Genomic DNA, 17930 nt, shown 5'->3' with positions numbered 1-17930 from the left:
AAGTATATGCATTTGTAATTCCATGTATTTATTTGTGGAGAAATGATAAATGTTTACACATAATCAACATTAATATGCTTTTTCTCTCCGGTTGAAATGAAAGGCGTAAAAATTTATAATTCATCCACAAATGAATACATTGAATCATAAATAAATATATTTTGTTCTCGCGTTCTCAACATTTTTGGTATTCTTATTTGATCCTACTCCTATATATATATATATATATATATATATATATATATATATATATATATATATATATATATATATATATATATATATATATTCAAGATCAAATAAGAAGAAAATTTTTTGTAGGAAGGTAAGAAATTTTTTATATGCATATTTTCTTAGCAAAAAAATGAAATGAATCATTAGACGATTCAAAAGTAAGATGATTCACAAGAAAAAATTCCGGAAAAAACACATTTATGATTCATTTTTAGGTAAATCAAGAAAAAAATTCGCTTTTATGACAATTTTAGTGAGTATCAACAAAATCATCATAAAAATGAATCATCGAAATGTTTTTTTGAAATTTTTGTTTGGTGAATCGTGTTATTATTGATTCATTTAGTGATTCATTTGTTTTGTTCGCCAAAAAAATAAGTCGAAATTTTTGTTTTTACCTTCTTACCAAAAAAAATTTGTTACCGGATATATATATATATATATATATATATATATATATATATATATATATATATATATATATATATATATATATATATATATATATATATATATATATATATAATTCTTTTTCTAGCCACTCACTTGCAAGATATATATAATTCTTTTTCTAGCCACTCACTTGCAAGTTGCTGGGTGCTGGTAGAACATTATTTCCTAAGGTTTGTGACTTAAGGTGAAATGATTACCTCCACCACCTTCATGCATAAATGTGATGCATTTCGTTTAACCTAGCTATGTGTGTTTTACTTTGAGTATTTTGTTTAGAGCACCTCCGTATATACCTTTTATATATAACACCCTTTATTAAGATTCTACATTGTAAATTTCAAGTGACCCTTCACCAGTTCAAAAATAAAATACTAGTTTTCTTTTTAAAGAATGTGTTGCACTTTGTACACTTTGTTCATGCTTCACCCAATCTGTATCTACCTTTTGTGGAATGTCTTTATTCTTCGGTGGAACATGGTTGATTGCAACAACTATCCCTTGCCAATTCCAGATACTATCTATTTCTTTAAAGTGTATACTGATCACTTTGTATAATTTCATCTTGCTTTGCCAGTTTATGTACAATGTCTTTTAACTTTGATCACACATGATAAATTACAACATTACCCCCATCCCTCGTGTATTTCCCATTACAACTTAGATGTCGGTGGGGGGTCTATCCATGATCATATCTTTAACTGCAGTTCTAACTAATATAATATCTTATCGTTATACTTTATATCAGTTTGCCGAATGTAACTGTAAACAGTGTAATATTGTCTTCTATTAATAGTGAACATAACTGCTCGTTCTTCCACACAACTCCATTTTTCTCTGATCATGGCGTCTCAGAAATCCCTCTGTTTTTTAGTGGCGTTGTTCATCAGTTTCATATGTTCTTCACAGGCTGTCACCTTGGAAGTTGGTGACGATGATGGCTGGACCTTAAACCCTGTTGAAGACTACAATGCATGGTCCGGCAGATTGAGGTTTCTTGTCAACGATACCCTCTGTACGTCTCTTTCTTGTTCGATTTCATTTTCGAGTTCTAGATTTTGTTTCATAATCTGGCTTTTAAAATCTTTGCAGATTTCAAGTATGAAGATGCCACGGATTCTGTTTTGGTGGTGGACAAAGATGATTATGATAACTGCAATGTTGATAATGCCATCGAGAAGCTGGATGGTGGTGAATCGTATTTCAAACTTGAACAACCGGGTCCTCATTACTTCATTACTGGTAATAAATCCAACTGTGATCAAGGTCAAAAGATTATTGTGGCGGTTTTGCACATTAGAACACAATCGCCACCTTCACCTCTGCGTGCTTCATCACCCCTTCCACCAGCTCCGGCATCTCCTGTCACCGTAACCCCACCATCTGCAACTCCACCCGCATCCACCGGAGGAAGCTCACCTTCTCCAGTTGGTAGTAATCTGGAAGGCGTGAGTTCACCACGGCCATCACCATCCCGATCGTTGGCATCAACAGTGGTTTGTAATAGCATGACTGCGTCACTTGTGACATTGATCATTGCTTTATGTTTGGTTATTTGATTTTTCCAACAGGATGTTTGATGGGTTTGATTGTGTTTTTATTAATCCTCGGGGTTTTTTGTGATGTTATGTTCTATTGATTATTATTATTTTGAATTGATGTTATATATTTATTACTATTATTTTTTTGAGTTGATGTTACGCTTGTTTGACTGTTTTATAAACAATCTGGTGTTAACTTGCCAACGTAGATAAAGCACCATCGCTAGTATAATTTAATATTTATTTTTCTTTAACTGGATGACTAGTACTTAGATTAAGACTTCGATCAATCATTTATTTACAATTATGTTCGTGTTGTCATGTTTTTGTGAGCGTATCATTTTTTGGTAGGAAATTGGGTTTTTTTTCTTTACAAAATACCGAATATATGTCTTGGTCTCATGGATAATCAAAACTCACGTACATACAATTCTATTTAGGTCACGCATGAGCAAAGTGTTTTCAAATTTATAAACATGTAATACCGTATTTACAATTCTACACATACAATTTGATACATAAAATAGAACTAAATTTTCAATTTTATACATGTAAAAGCAATTAGTACATACTAAGTGATCATAGCAGGAAGCTAACCAAATTGACATATCTTGAAAATACTTTCGATAATTAAGATAAGAAACTCTAGATTGATTGTGTTAATTGTATTTCATAAAGGACATGAATGGTAAGTATGTGATCACTATTACACCCCGCTCCCGAGTTATAGCAAAGAAAAGAAGAGAAGAGAAAAGAAAGTAAGGAGAGAAAAGAAAGGAAAAAGAAATTGTCATTTGTGTTCCCGAGTTAGAGAGAAATGGAAGGAAAGTTAAACATTTTGTTCTTTCTTCTCAAATCCTCCCAAATCGGGAGGAAAGGTAGGAGGAAAAGTTCTTAGGTAATTAATGACAGAAAATTCATCGGTGATATGAGCAGTCAAAAATCAATCGGTAATAAAGTCAATGTCAATCAATGTGGACTCTGCCGATAATCCGTAGGAAATTCGTCGCTATACTCTCCTCAGGTATTCTGTCGGTAATTTACCGACGGAGAGATATTCCGTCTACAATATTTACCCACGAGTCATTATGTCATGATCATTTTCTCGTCGACAATTCGTTGACATCCTCCTATTCTGATGGAATAGCGACGGATAATGTAATCGATATTTCTTGATTTTCTAGTAGTGGTTAAGAATCATAGCATTCACTACAAGAATTTTGATCTTAAGTGGCGACGGGCGTTGCCAGTAAAGGTCCAACATATCGCCGCTAAAGGTATTTGCAATGATATGTCGTCGATAAAGGGTCGTTGCTGTTGGTTCGTCACTAATGTTCCATTGGTCGTTGCTATTGCTTTCTATCGCTGCTAAAGATGTGTCGCCGCTAATGCTCTCCGTCACCACTAAGATCATTCACAATGCATAGTTTAAAGAGAGAGTTGAATGAGATATCATGCTTAATTGGCATTCAATGGATTAAACTTTACAATTATGAGATGTCATGTTGGCATTCAACCGATATTGAGTTTAATGGTCATTGAACTCTTCAATGAAAAAAATAAAAACTTTTTAACTATTAAATATATATTAATTTGATCTATAGTGAGTTCAATGCATTATAAGAAAATTAATGTAGAGTTGTATAATAAGTAAATTAACAATGATGTGTCAATTCATTAAATTCTAATAAGTTTAATGCTTTATGGATGCTCTAAATGTGTTGTCGCTATTTATATGTATTTCTTTTCATACAAATACACATATACATACATAATACACATACAAAATGCACAAATGCCTATGAAAATACAAACTCATACATATATATATATATATATATATATATATATATATATATATATATATATATAAATACATATATACATAGAACTGTACATACAAAAACCCATATACATACATAAAATACATTAAAAATACATATATACATACAAATGCACATACAAATACACATCCATATCTACAAACACAAAATACACATCTACAAAATCAATATTTCATGGTGGTGGCGGTATATTTCGACGAGAAGGGTGAGGGATCTCAAAATTCCGGTAACCATTTCAAAAGCTAAAAATTTAGTACGGAGAATAGAAAATGAAAAGAAAAGGAGAAAATGGAGCAAGTGGGGTGAAATTGCGAAATTTTCTATGAAATTCCGATGATGTCGACGATGGTGAGCAGAGAGAAGAAGAGAAAACACTTAAGATGGGTAAAGAAAGTGAGAACAAAGAGGGTTTTATTGTCGACAACCTTTAGCAGTGACGCGTACTGATGGGTGGAGACACATGAGAGGGAAAACAATGCGGGGTTTTCTATGTAATTGGATCACCGCTTAAATCAACGGATGTGATCGAAATGACGCGGATCAATAAGCCTTTAGCGACGACGCACACTCTTTAACGGCAACACACCGGGGGGAAAACAATGTGTGATTTCTTATGTCATCCTAGTCGTAGGATCATCTATTAAATCAATGGATGAGATTGAAATGACGCGGATCGTCAGCAAAAGCCTCTAGCAACGATGGATACTTTTATCGGCGACAAAAAACACATTTGTTTTTTGTCGCCGCTAAAAGTATCCGTTGCCGCTAAAGGCGTGGTTGCTATTGATGGTTCTTGTAGTGATTATCATGAAGTCTTGTATTTCTCTTTGAATTAGAGTTGTTAGCTTGTTCGCTAAAGCGCACACAAACACACACATTGTGTGTATGTATAACCTATGTCAAAACTTATTTTATACTAGAACTAGGATAAAAATATATACCTCTAATTTAGTTCAATCCAATGTTGTTTTATATTACTACGAAATTTATGTATAAGGCTATCTCATAAATGTGTAATTAAAGAGGCTATGTGGCTTATAGAGTTGTATCGTGTACGTACAATGACGTATGATCGCCTCACAAAAGATTCAATGTTCCAAGAGTGAAGGAGGCACATTGACATGCGATTCCATTACATCAAATATGTTATTACCTAAGACAATATTAAAGTGACCAAGAATGACACCCACAACAAACTGCTGACATTATGAGAAATCCGATTCATACCGTCAAATTTGAACTTTGTTAGGATTTTATTGGTTTTTTAAATTAAGTCCTTAGGGTATTTTGAACTCTATATCACTATATGTTTTTTTTTTTTTTTTGTGATTTTGGAGATTGTTTTGTTGATGGTTGGTTTCATCTCAAGGTGCGGTTTTTTTAATACGCTCCAGAAAATCAACATGCCTGAGATTTATACACTTGGAAAAAATGTCAATAGAAATGTTTCTAGAACTTGTGTATCTAATTTTCTTAGTGCAACATTTTTTCGAAGCACTTAAACTTTTATTAGGAGTCTTATTTAGTCCCAAATGTATGTATATGTCTGTGTGTGTTGATGTTCAACAATATTTTTAATCATCTCTTTCTTCCCTTTTCCATAACAAATGATCAAATTTTGTAATTTGTTGAAGAATATCGAGCTAAATGTAGTGTTCTCCAAAGTGGGTTATCCGACTTTTGGGTTTCCACAATGAATTTTGTTGTTGTGTGATTGTTGTTTAGGTATTTCTTCTATGTCCTAAATTTGTTATGAAAATTTTAGAGTAGAAAACGTTTTCTCATTGAAAATTATCAAATATGTACAAGGGGAGTATTTATACTAGGAAATAACAAGAATCCTAAACATACTAAAAAAAACAAGATAAATACTATGACTGAGATAAAGATAAACTATGATACTAATTATTTAAATCTCGAATCTCAATACTCCCTCTAAAGTTGGATTGTGTAAACTTCGAACACCCAACTTGCCACAAAAAAACTTGAACCGATCTGCCCTAAGAGCTTTGGAAAGATATCTGCAGTTTGAAGTTCATATTTGATGGAAACAGTCTTCACTTATCCATTATACACTCTTTCATATACAAAATAGCATTCCCTCTCAAAGTGCTTTGTCATTTCATTATAAATTAGGTTTGCAACATTATGCGTGAAAACTTCGTTGTCACACATAATGGGCGTATGAACCTTTTGTCCAGCACCTAAGTATTGTAAAAGCCATCTCAACCTTAAAATTTCACACTCAATGATTGTCATTGATCTATACTCTGTTTCAGCTCAAGATATAGACATAGTCGTTTTGATTCTTTGTTCTCCATGAAATTGGAGACCCTCCGAGACTAATAAAATATCATGTAACGCCCGCAGGTTCGAGCTATTTAATTTAAAGATAATAAGTGTTAAAAATAAATTTTTTTGATAGAAGACTTTTTAGAGTAAATAATCTTAACTAAGTTATAGTATATATCATAAGAATTCCGTACATAAGAACGTTGAAATCCGACTTATAACGAAGAAGTTATGATCCATCGAAGTTTTACGATTAAACCGACACGACTCTTCGTAACGTAAAAAGTGAATTTTTGATAAAATACTTTTTAGCCTTAGTGATCTAAACAAAGTTGCCGTATACATTAAACCGAGAGCGTGCATATAGAGAACACTCAAATCTGACTTTGTTTGATGAAATTATGATTTTTCTAAAACTTAACATAATAGTGCACAACCCGAAAATATAATTTTAGATCGAACGATTTTTAGCCAATATAACCTAAACGAGAATCGAAGATCTCGTTAATAGGAGCTCAACAATATAAAGACAGTCGAAAACGGACGTCGGATGACATAGTTATGAATTTTTAACGGATTTTAACTGTTTACGCCTATTAAAATATAACTTTAAAAAATAAAATCAAAATTAGTCGACGGAGTGTAAACGAAAGATGTAAATCACTTTGCTACTTACACGTAAATATAAAGAACGTCCAAAACATATCCCATTTGCAAAAGTTATGGATTTTAGAAGATAATTAGTTTTTGGAGTAACCAGGAAGTGACACGTGGCAAGATCTGGGTCGTCCCTTCCTCCCCACGGCTTGGAACGAGATTGCAACATCTGGACGAAGTACGCCCATCATAACTTAAATTACCCCTAACATACTGTTGTTTTGGCCATTATGCCCAGCGTACACGGCTGCTGGCAGCCTATAAATAGAACGCATTTTCACTCACTTTTCTCACATCTTCTCATCCAAATCTCTCCCAAACACCCCCAAACCTTCTATTCTTTCCCCTAGCACCTCCTAGGTGCTAGAAGCGATTCCCGGAGCGCTAGAAGGCTCCAAGACGAAGTGCTTTCGGCTCAGAAGTTCTACCCACATAGAGCCCGTTTTTTCGTTAAACTCCATTGTAAGTGAGTTATGTTTACCCTACTTTGAGTATAACTTATGTTTAAGTTCATTATCATTATTATGAACCTATAAACGAGATTTATTAGTGATTCCAAGTCGTTATACTGATTGATCTACTTACGGGTATGATGTCTAGGTTGTGATTTAGTGAAGTTTTTAAAATGGGTTTTTCCAGACAGTATACTTCGTATACCAAACAGGCCCTACCTCCGATATGATCCTACTTGGTTGCTCCTTACTTAATAGATCATGAAAGTAGACTTTGAGTTAATGATAAATCTAGACTAATAATTAGTCACACTAAGTATTAGACTAAAGTCTAGTAATAATGATACTAGGTTTCGTTGAAGGAAAATAAAATTGTTAGAAGCGAAGTGCTGGCCGAATTTCGAGCCGTTACTTTAACAAGTGAGGGCATAGTCCCTTTCATGAAGATGATTTTAATACAAGTATTAATAAAAGTATTAAATATATGTTGAAAGTTTATATGTGAGTTATATGCTTATTATTTGGAAATATGTGTTATATGTATATTTGATAATATACCTTATGAGAACTAGACATGATTCTATATGTGTTGAGATGTATTTACATGATAATAATAATAGAAGTATTATAAATGAGAAGATAAATGTATCTTAATACCTAATACTCTGTATAAAATATTACCCTAAATGAGGATAGTGTTGCCGAAACAAAGTTAGTATTGAAAGTTGATGATAAACATTGTAGGCTTGCTTAGTGATGAAATAAGACTTAAAAGAGATGTTTGTTCGATTAAGTTTGGATATTGGGTAGTATCTTATTAAGGTTATGTGTGTGATCAGAATAGAGAGTAGAAACTATGTCGGAAGAGATTGATGATTGGTGGAGTAGGTCCTACATACAAAAGTACTTTCTAAGTACCAAGTCTTTTTCAAAGCTCTTTGTATTAGGTACTACTTGTTCCGATATTATGTTCTACGGTATGAGTTTTGCTCATACCAGCGTACTATAATGTGCATAGAAGTACTATCATGTACAAAGTCCTTCTTTATGACATTATTATGTGTTGGGGTACGGGAGCGTACGGGAGTACTTTATTAGTATATCCCCATACTTTTTATTTTGAAGAGTTTTGGAATCATCATTTCTTTTATGACGTGATCGAACGAGCTTCATGTGTTAGTGTTTCCTTTCACGAAGTAATTGAGGGAACTTCCTAGACTGCCTAATAGATTGTGTCAACAATAGACCACAACCAGGTATATCTGATGTTGTATGGATAGGGTGAGTCTGGGGTAAATTACCTCACAGTGTCAGACCACTGCTAGGAAAAGTTTGATGTTATATTATCGAATACGGTGAATCTAGGGGTAAAATACCTTACGGTGTCAGACCACTACTAGGCATAATTATCTAGATAACCACCCGTGACTTAATTGTCACGTTATTTTTACGAATGGAGGTTCGTGATAATACTTATTCCATTCCCCTAATTTGATGTATCTATTTCTCCTCATTTGCTACTAGGGAATTTTTGAAGCAACGTCGTTATTTTGTTGTTTGTATTGATCCTTTAGACTAGATCTTGTAAGATCGTTGTATAGGATCTATACGTGGGAATCGACGAGATAGGATAAATTTTTTTACAGACTGAAATCGAAAATTATATTTGGACGTGTGACTGTCAGGTAAAGTACACATCCTACCAGTCTCCTATAATGTGAAACTTTAATTTCAAGGCTTTCATTATCAGTTATCAACTTGTTGTTCTATTCCGTTGAAATTACATGGTTTGCATGCATTAACCCCACAATCTTCTAGAATGTCCAGAGTATATTTTCTCTTACTAATCACAAATCCTTCTTTCAAACGGGCGACTTCGATACAAATGAAATATGTTAATGGACCTAAATCCTTGATACCGAAGCTGATTGTAGATGATCTTATACCTCATTTATTTAATGAGTATCATTTCCCATTAATAAAATGACATCGACATAAATGAGAGAAACGATGTCAATGACATGCTTCTTAAACATAAACATTAAATGATTCAACTTGATTTGTCTTAAACCAATCTCAATGAGAGCCTTTGTGAATTTTTGATACCAATTTCTTGAAGTTTGTCAATGACATGCTTCTTAAATGTATCCCTTTGCTACAAGTCGAGCCTTATATCTTTCCACCTCTCTATTAGGTTTATATTTTATTTTGCAAACACACTTTAAATCAATTGCTTTATTTCCTAATGATATCTTCATCAATGACCATGTGTCATTTTCTTCAAGGGCTACAATTTCCTTTTTCAATGCATCGATCCATTTTGGGTCTTTTGTTCCTTGAGCAAAATATTTTGGTTCATCGCTTGAAGTTATTGCAGCTAAGAATGCCTAATGAGATTTAAAAAATTGATTGTAAGAAATAAATAAAGATAGAGGATATATACCAATGAGTTAGCTGATGCCGAAGAGCCTAAAGTGAGAATGGATGTGGAGTTGTCGAGTGACGAAGGCAAATCTATCACGAAGTCCAAGTGTTTTGGTTTTGTACGTATTCGTGTTTTCCTGGTGGTTTCTTGATCAGTTTGCATGCAAGCATCATTATAATTGTGAGTAGAATCTCTTTGGGATTCACTATTGTTTAGAGAAGTGGCTGAATATAATAATGGTGAATTGAGAGCTTGTGGGTTGTCTTCATGATTGGATTCGACAATTTCATCTAATGGATCCATGTGAATATCGACACTTTCTTGCATATCATCCAATGAATTGACACCATATCAACATGTATTAAATCAAAACATTCTATTGTTTTTGAAAAGCTTATTGGAAATGGAAGTTTTTTTTTTTTTTTGGCCGAACACAAAAATTACAAAACTGACTGCAAGTACCTATGGTTCCTAACTGTTGTATCTTACGAAGGACTCCCTCTAAACTCTGCCCAAGTCTTCTATATATGCCAAATATTGTATTTTCTCAAAACTGTCATCGATGCTTTCTTATTTTCCACCGGTTCCAAGTAGTAGAGCCCATTACGCTCCTTTACCATCCTAATCAGGTTCTTCGAACGTAAGTCTTTTATGTAACATAGATTGGGTAAAAAGGTTAACGGGCAACCTAAATCATGGGTTATTTTGCTAACTGAAAGTAATTTACAATTAAAATCTGGCACATTCAAGACATCTAATTTAAATTTATTATCTTTTTGATATTATCACCAATTCCCTCAACTGTTACTAATTTCCCATTGGGTATAGTGACATAAGAGTTTTTATTTTTCATGTATTTTGGCCATTCTACGAGATAAATTATGTGATAACTAGTCCCAAGTCAATGATCCAATTATGTCTACTTTCAACCTTACCAGTCATATTCACAACATAATTTGTTTTTTTCTCACTTGGTTTTGTAGACCTTAATAAGCTTCTCATAATATTCTTTAGTAAGGTATGGAGTTTGTTTTGAAGTTTCTCCATTGACGTTTTTTGGAAGAATATTTTGTTGTCGAGGTTTATTTGATTGATCTTTGTATGTGTTCGATTTATTCGACCACCAATCAGGATAACCCACTAAATCAAAGCAACCATCAATCGTATGCCCAATCTTCTGACAATGTTAAAACCATTTTTCATCGTTTCTTCCGCTCCTAGCGTTCCTTTCTTCTTTCTTGGGGTTGCCTTGAGAGTTTCCTTTCGTACTTGCTTTAGAAGTGATCTTATTGTTGGTGTAGTGTAACGTCTCAAAATTTATAAGCAAAAATTTCATTTTTATATTATTAAAGCCATAAACCAAACATGTTTATAGAAATCATAAAGGAAATCAGAGTATATCAACAATCATCCAAAAATACATTAGAGGCAAATAAGGTGGAAAATCATGGTGTGTGCGATACGATCATCCCGAGCTCTTTCCCTTCGAACCGGATGTACCTAAAACATAAATTGAAAACTGTAAGCACAAAGCTTTATGATTTCCCAAAAATACCACATACCATACATATATGTCAGCTCAAGGTTATACCGGGTCTATTTCTCCACCAGGTCTATTGCACCCCCGAGTTTATTTCAACTCAAATGTCAGCTCAAGGCTGTATTGAGTCTATTTCACCCCCAGGTCTATTTCACCCTTGAGTCTATTTCAACTCAATTAGTAATTTTCAACCGTAAGGGTCTATTTCACCCTCGGTTTTATTTCACCCCACATATATACAGAAAACAGGCATACAACAGGAGTCACAAAGACAACAACCAGATACAAGCCTTTCTATAGTAGAGTAAGCAAACTCACCTCGATCTATTGATAAACAAATAAATGCTCGGGCTACTAAACCTAAGAATCACTACGCTAATCAATCAATTAAAATCTTAACTAAAATTTAGGTTATAAACCATAATCAGGGATCTAATTCATTAATCTCAACTCCTAGTGTAAAAGACCATTTAACCCTTTCCCTTAATTGGCCCAAAAATGGTCCAAATCCTTCTAAGCCTACTGTCGGGAGTATGCTGAGCGTACCAAACTTGTATACCATGCGTACTGACACTGATCTAAATATAGGGTTCAAACCCAGTACACGCAGCATACTCAAAAGTACACCCGACGTACTGGACAGTTGACAATCCCTTATATAAATGGCTTAATCACTTAAGACCCTAACGCCCAAACTCTATGTCCACTCCAAAACAAGGTCTTAATCCATAGTTTTTGGAAGCTTTAAGATTTTCCATGGATCAATAAGTCCCAATACCAAATTTTAACATTCTAACCCCACAAAATGAACATCAACCCTTGCATGGTTGAGTTAAATCCATCAATATACCATTTTTATACATAAGGGACATCAGAAACACTAAGATCTACTATTCGAAGCTTCTGGAGTAGCTTATACTCACATGAACCAACTCAAGGGACCCAAAACATGCCAAGAACCCTAATCTAACTTGATCTACGAGATGAATCATCAAGGTTGAAACTTTATACCATCTGAGACTTGCGAAGATGATGAATATTCTGGATCTTCAAACTCCAATCCAACCAATGCTTGATCACCAAGTTCATTCTTCAAGATTGCACAAAAACACCAAAAGTTTACCACCAAAGCTCAGGAACACACACGGGAAAGGTAGGGTTTCGTGGGGAGTCTTTAGAGGAAAGGAACCTGATGAGGGGGCAGCCTCAAGGGCCATAATGTTGCTTAAATAGGTACAAACCCTAAAAATTAGGGTTTGTGATCCCAGCAAGTACGCCCAGTGTACCAAGCATAAGCCCAACGTACTAGATAAAATCCATGTGTTTCTTTTAAGGCTAAAAGGGACAACTTGCAACCAATTTAGATATTGAGGGTGTAAATGGAAATACCTAAAAATTAAAATGTTACAAGAAGAAAGCTACAACTTCCCCAATGGAACCTCGAGATAACCCAATCTTCTTATGTTGCTCATCTTGGCTAATTAAGTAGTATGTGTTGTTTAGTGTAGGTAATAGGTCATTGCTCAGAATTTGAGTTCTTCAAGTTACGTATTCCTTATTAAGTCGCATCAATAAGCTATATAAAAATTCCTTTTCTCATGCCTTTATAATCTCCTCTGTGATGTTTCACGAACAACCTTGGAAGGTACATTATGGTAATGGACTGATTGACTGTACTTTATCCCAAACACCTCTTAATTTTGTATAATATGATGAGATCGTCATGTTGTCTTGCCTGATCATTGTGATTGTTCTTCTTAGCTCAAATGTTCTTTGAGTATTCTCCTTTTAAAACCTTTCTTCGAGGTCTAGTTTTATATCACGAGCTTTTACAAAATACTTGACACTACTTTTATCTTTCTTTTCCATAGCGCTGACAAGCCATCCTCTCTTCATGGCATTGCACCTATTCCAGTTCATCAAATCATGTGATCCCTCTTCTAGTATAGGAATGGAGTTATCAATGAACCCCATCTTGTTCTTGGCGAGGAGGGCATTGGTGATCTTGTTATTCCAATTGCAATAATTTCCATCGTGAAGCTGCTTTTCTCAAATGGAATTCAATACCGGATGATCAAAAGATGTGAGGTAATATGAGGATGACACATCGATGGTATTCTTGTTTGGCGGCATTGATGCTTCACCATCAACCCTTGTTTTTGGCAAAGTTAGGTTTGTAATCTCCGACTTTGCAAAGTCTGATACCAAGAAAATTTTAGAATAAAAAATGTTTTACTTATTTAAAAATATCAAATATGTACCGATACATGGGAGTATTTATAGTAGGAAAAAACAATAACCCTAAACATACTCAGAAACAAGATATTTAAAATACTAGGAATGAGATAAAGATAAACTATGATACTAATTATCTTCAATCTCGAATCTCAATATGTTATTAGGGATTACAAACAGAAAATATAACAAACAAGAACAAAAAACATGATCTAATCACGAAATGGAGCTAAACCCACTCACCATGTGAAAACTCATAAAACTGACTTTTATTAAAAATCAAAACAGAAATGCAAACAAAACTTCGCTATGATATTCAATCTTCTTCAACAAATATAATCTGAGTAATGTTAATACAAAGGAATAAGATAAAATATGTATGACAACTCTATAATAAACAAACCCTAAAACAACGAGAGAAACACGAGTTGTGAAGATGAGTATGTGAAGGCGTGAATGTGTGAATGAGCTAAATCTCTCATTCACCCAAAATCATATACATGAGTCCAGAGAACCCCGTGCAACTCATACCAAACCCGGAGGATCCAACCCGAGTTAAGATCTGTGTCTTTCTTTTAACTTCCAAGTTAAACGAGCCACAACCCTCCATCTTTTACTAATAGTTGCATCCCCTTGAACTTATCTTTCATCACTTTACACTCTCTACCCTTCACTTGATATACTGCACTAAACAACCTAAGTTGATAGAAATAGGGATATATATATATATATATATATATATATATATATATATATATATATATATATATATATATATATATATATATATATATATATACGCTAAAGTCCCAATATTCTCATCGATTTGACAAGAAAATCCTAAACTTTATTTTTTTGACAGTAAAGTCCAAATTACTGGCAATTCTTGACACTTACCTTTTTTTCCGGTTAGCCGGTAATTAGGACTTTTTTGTCAAAAAATAATGTTTAGGATTTTCTTGTCAAATCGTCAATTACGACTTTGCTGTAAAAAAACAAAGTTTAGGATATTTTTGTTAAATCGTTAAAAATATTGGGACTTTAGTGTACATTCGTAACCCAAGAACTTTTAATTGTGACTTTTGTTGCAGCACCACTTTTTTTCTTACCATCATCATCTTTAACCTGACACAATCACAATCAGGAGAAACATATGCAAAAGAGAAATCGAGAAAGGATGAAAAGACGTGCAATACTTTCTTCTTGCCATCAAATCTTGAACTAAAAAGTAGGGACATATTATACAAATACAAACAACACATGCCTTGGTTCTTTCTTTCAGATTGTTGAAATTAAAAAAACAATTTAACAAGAAGCAAACGTTAAGGATTGCAACAGGATTTAACTTACTAAAGAATGTTTCAATAACTCTTATGGTTAAAGAGTATCATACCATTAAATTTCTAACCAAAAAGGGGATATTTACACTAAAATCCTAATATTTTCAACGATTTGACAAGAAAGTCTTAAACTTTATTTTTCTGACAAAAAAATCTTAATTTCCTGCTAACCGGAAAAAAGGTAAAAGTGTCAACAACTATCGATAATTTAAACTTTGCTGTCAAAAAATAAAGTTTAAAACTTTTTTATCAAATCAATGAAAATATTTATAATTAAATGTATATGTCTCGTAGAAATATAACTTAATGTTAACCTTGCAACCTATCAATGTTATTCTCAACACTATGGGCCAATTTTTTTTACCAACAAAGAAAACAGCTGATCACAATGATAATTTTGATAGTGAGTGGATCTACATTTTGAATTTCAAGCAACCCTTTATGTACAACACCTTTTCTTTAGATTCTACATTTTAAATTTCAAGCAGCCCATCTCCAATTTCAAAATATATAACTAGTTTTCTTTAAAGCCTGTGTTTCACTTTGTATACTTTCGTCATGCTTCACCCTATTCTATCTACCTTTGTGCCATTTCTGCAACCTCTTTTTTCTTTAGTTGATTGCAACAACTACCCCTTCCACATTCCAGATACAATCTTTTTCTTTAAAGTGTATACTGTTCACTTTGTATACTTCCATCTTGCTTTGCCAGGTGATGTACAACGTCTTTTTTCTTTGAAACATGGTAAATTACAAAACTACCCTCATCCCTTTCCCTCCTGTATTTACCATGACAACTTAGGTGGTGGGGGACTACCCAAAATCATACCTTTAACCGCATTTCTAACTAATATAATATCTTACCGTTATATAACTGTAAACAGTGTAATCTTGTCTTCTATTAATAGTGAACATAACTCCTCCCTCTTTCTCATAACCTAAATCCATTTGACGTACTTCAAGTTTTCTCTGATCATGGCGTCTCAGAAATCGATCTGGTTTTTAGTTGCCATGTTCATCAGTTTCTTATCTTCTTCACATGCTGTCACCTTGGAAGTTGGTGACGATGATGGCTGGACCTTAAACCCTATTGAAGACTACAATGCATGGTCCGGCAGATTGAGGTTTCTGGTCAACGATACCCTCTGTACGTCTCTTTCTTGTTCGATTTCATTTTCGAGTTCTAGATTTTGTGTCATAATCTGGCTTTTAAAATTTTTGCAGATTTCAAGTATGAAGATGCCACGGATTCTGTTTTGGTGGTGGACAAAGATGATTATGAAAACTGCAATGTTGATAATGCCATCGAGAAGCTGGATGGTGGTGAATCGTATTTCAAACTTGAACAACCGGGTCCTCATTACTTCATTACTGGTAATAAATCCAACTGTGATCAAGGTCAGAAGCTTATTGTGTCGGTTTTGCACATCAGAACCCAATCGCCACCTTCAACTCCACGTGCTCCATCACCCCTTCCACCAGCACCGTCATCTCCTCTCACAGTAACCCCACCATCTGCAACTCCGGTTTTGAATCCACCCACATCTATAGTTAGCTCACCTTCTCCGCTTGGTAGTAATCCGGCAGACAAGGCGTCATCGACATCTACAGTGATTTCTGGTACCACAGCTGCATCACTTGTGACTTTGATTATTGCTTTGTGTTCGATTATTTGATTTTTTTTTATTAGGGGGTTTGATGGGTGTGATTGTTGTTTATGTTAATCGTGGGGGTATTGGCTTATTGCTGATGGATTTCACTATATTGTTTATTTTCTTGAATTGATGAATTGTTTGTTTTTTTTAACTAGTGTTATGTTGTTGACTGTTTTACAAACAAGCGGTTGTTGACAACATTTTTCTATCATACTTGAAGGACAAAATGGTAAAAACTGGTTTGTGGTGTTTGGAAAAATTGAAAAGTTGTGGATAAATTAGAAAACATTTTCAACTTGTATCAAAGTTTTAACATCCGGAAATTTTGGTGGTTTTGGTGCCTAGAGGAACAGTTAGGGCTGTTTGTTTTTCTTAAAAAAACACTTCTAATCATTTTTTTGGCTTCGCTGCATAAAACATGTGTAACAATTGGTGTGTTGATATTGTTTATTTTTTTAAAAAACTTGTGACTTACAAACTTTTATGCGTGCTAGGTGGTGTAGCATTGAACTCTCATCTTCAAACATCTTATCACCTTACTTTAAGTTATATTATTCAATATAAAATTGTTTTATTTTTACCAATATATTTATTATTTTAATAATATTATGATGGATAATATAAATAATTCAAATATATTTTACATAATTTTAAAATTGTTTATATATATATATATATATATATATATATATATATATATATATATATATATATATATATATATATATATATATATATATATATATGTGTGTGTGTGTGTGTGTGCGCGCGCGTGCGTGTGCGTGTTGTGTGTGTGGTACTTTGTCTGTAACCAATTATTAATATATAATAAAATGCAATCATGAAAATTACCGAATTTATTGAAGTAAATAGGAAAAATAATCACAGACTTGGAAATTTTAACAAAATGAACATGTTGTTTGCTAGCTTAATAATTTTATTTATTGATATTTTAGTAATTATTATGTATAATTATTTTATATAAACGTTTAATTATTGTAAGACTAATTTGGTTGTATAAATTTTATTTTAATGTTGTAAGATTAGAATTATTAAAATTTTGGTATTGAAAACTATATTCATTTTGTAAAATTAGTTTAATTAAATTTCAGTTTATTGTAACAGTCTGCATACGTTAAAAAACAAACATGTTTTTTATTACAAGATACAATCATTTGGTCCACCTCCTCTCATGCAGAGGGTTGCAGATGTAATGCACAAAGTTCAGACGTTTTCCCTTCGACATTTCCCCCTTTTTCTTTTTG

At 33.4% G+C, this 17930-nt stretch overlaps 2 protein-coding genes across 2 annotated transcripts; both read left to right on the top strand.

Moving 5' to 3' along the window:
• The first annotated feature begins 992 nt into the window (after nt 1-992).
• On the top strand, nt 993-2371 carry LOC145017263 (early nodulin-like protein 1). Its single transcript, XM_078975320.1, has 2 exons — nt 993-1699; nt 1777-2371. Exons 1-2 carry the CDS (start codon nt 1528-1530, stop codon nt 2241-2243), a joined length of 639 nt encoding a protein of 212 aa, XP_078831446.1. The 5' UTR covers nt 993-1527; the 3' UTR covers nt 2244-2371.
• Nucleotides 2372-15928: 13557 nt separating this feature from the next.
• LOC145017721 (early nodulin-like protein 1) lies at nt 15929-16816 on the top strand. Its single transcript, XM_078975697.1, has 2 exons — nt 15929-16157; nt 16235-16816. Exons 1-2 carry the CDS (start codon nt 15986-15988, stop codon nt 16684-16686), a joined length of 624 nt encoding a protein of 207 aa, XP_078831823.1. The 5' UTR covers nt 15929-15985; the 3' UTR covers nt 16687-16816.
• Nucleotides 16817-17930: the final 1114 nt, after the last annotated feature.

The sequence above is a fragment of the Lactuca saligna genome, chromosome 9, assembly GCF_052625555.1.
Source record: "Lactuca saligna cultivar CGN05327 chromosome 9, ASM5262555v1, whole genome shotgun sequence".
NCBI classification, from domain to species: domain Eukaryota; kingdom Viridiplantae; phylum Streptophyta; class Magnoliopsida; order Asterales; family Asteraceae; genus Lactuca; species Lactuca saligna.
This window is presented reverse-complemented; position numbering and strand designations above follow the sequence as displayed.

What these genes read in the sequence shown, in the direction of transcription:
- LOC145017263 (XM_078975320.1), top strand. Translation starts at nt 1,528, where the DNA reads ATGGCGTCTCAGAAATCCCTCTGTTTTTTAGTGGCGTTGTTCATCAGT. An exon ending in TCTTGTCAACGATACCCTCT is followed by an intron (nt 1,700 to 1,776) that starts GTACGTCTCTTT and finishes AAATCTTTGCAG; the next exon opens with ATTTCAAGTATGAAGATGCC.
- LOC145017721 (XM_078975697.1), top strand. Translation starts at nt 15,986, where the DNA reads ATGGCGTCTCAGAAATCGATCTGGTTTTTAGTTGCCATGTTCATCAGT. An exon ending in TCTGGTCAACGATACCCTCT is followed by an intron (nt 16,158 to 16,234) that starts GTACGTCTCTTT and finishes AAATTTTTGCAG; the next exon opens with ATTTCAAGTATGAAGATGCC.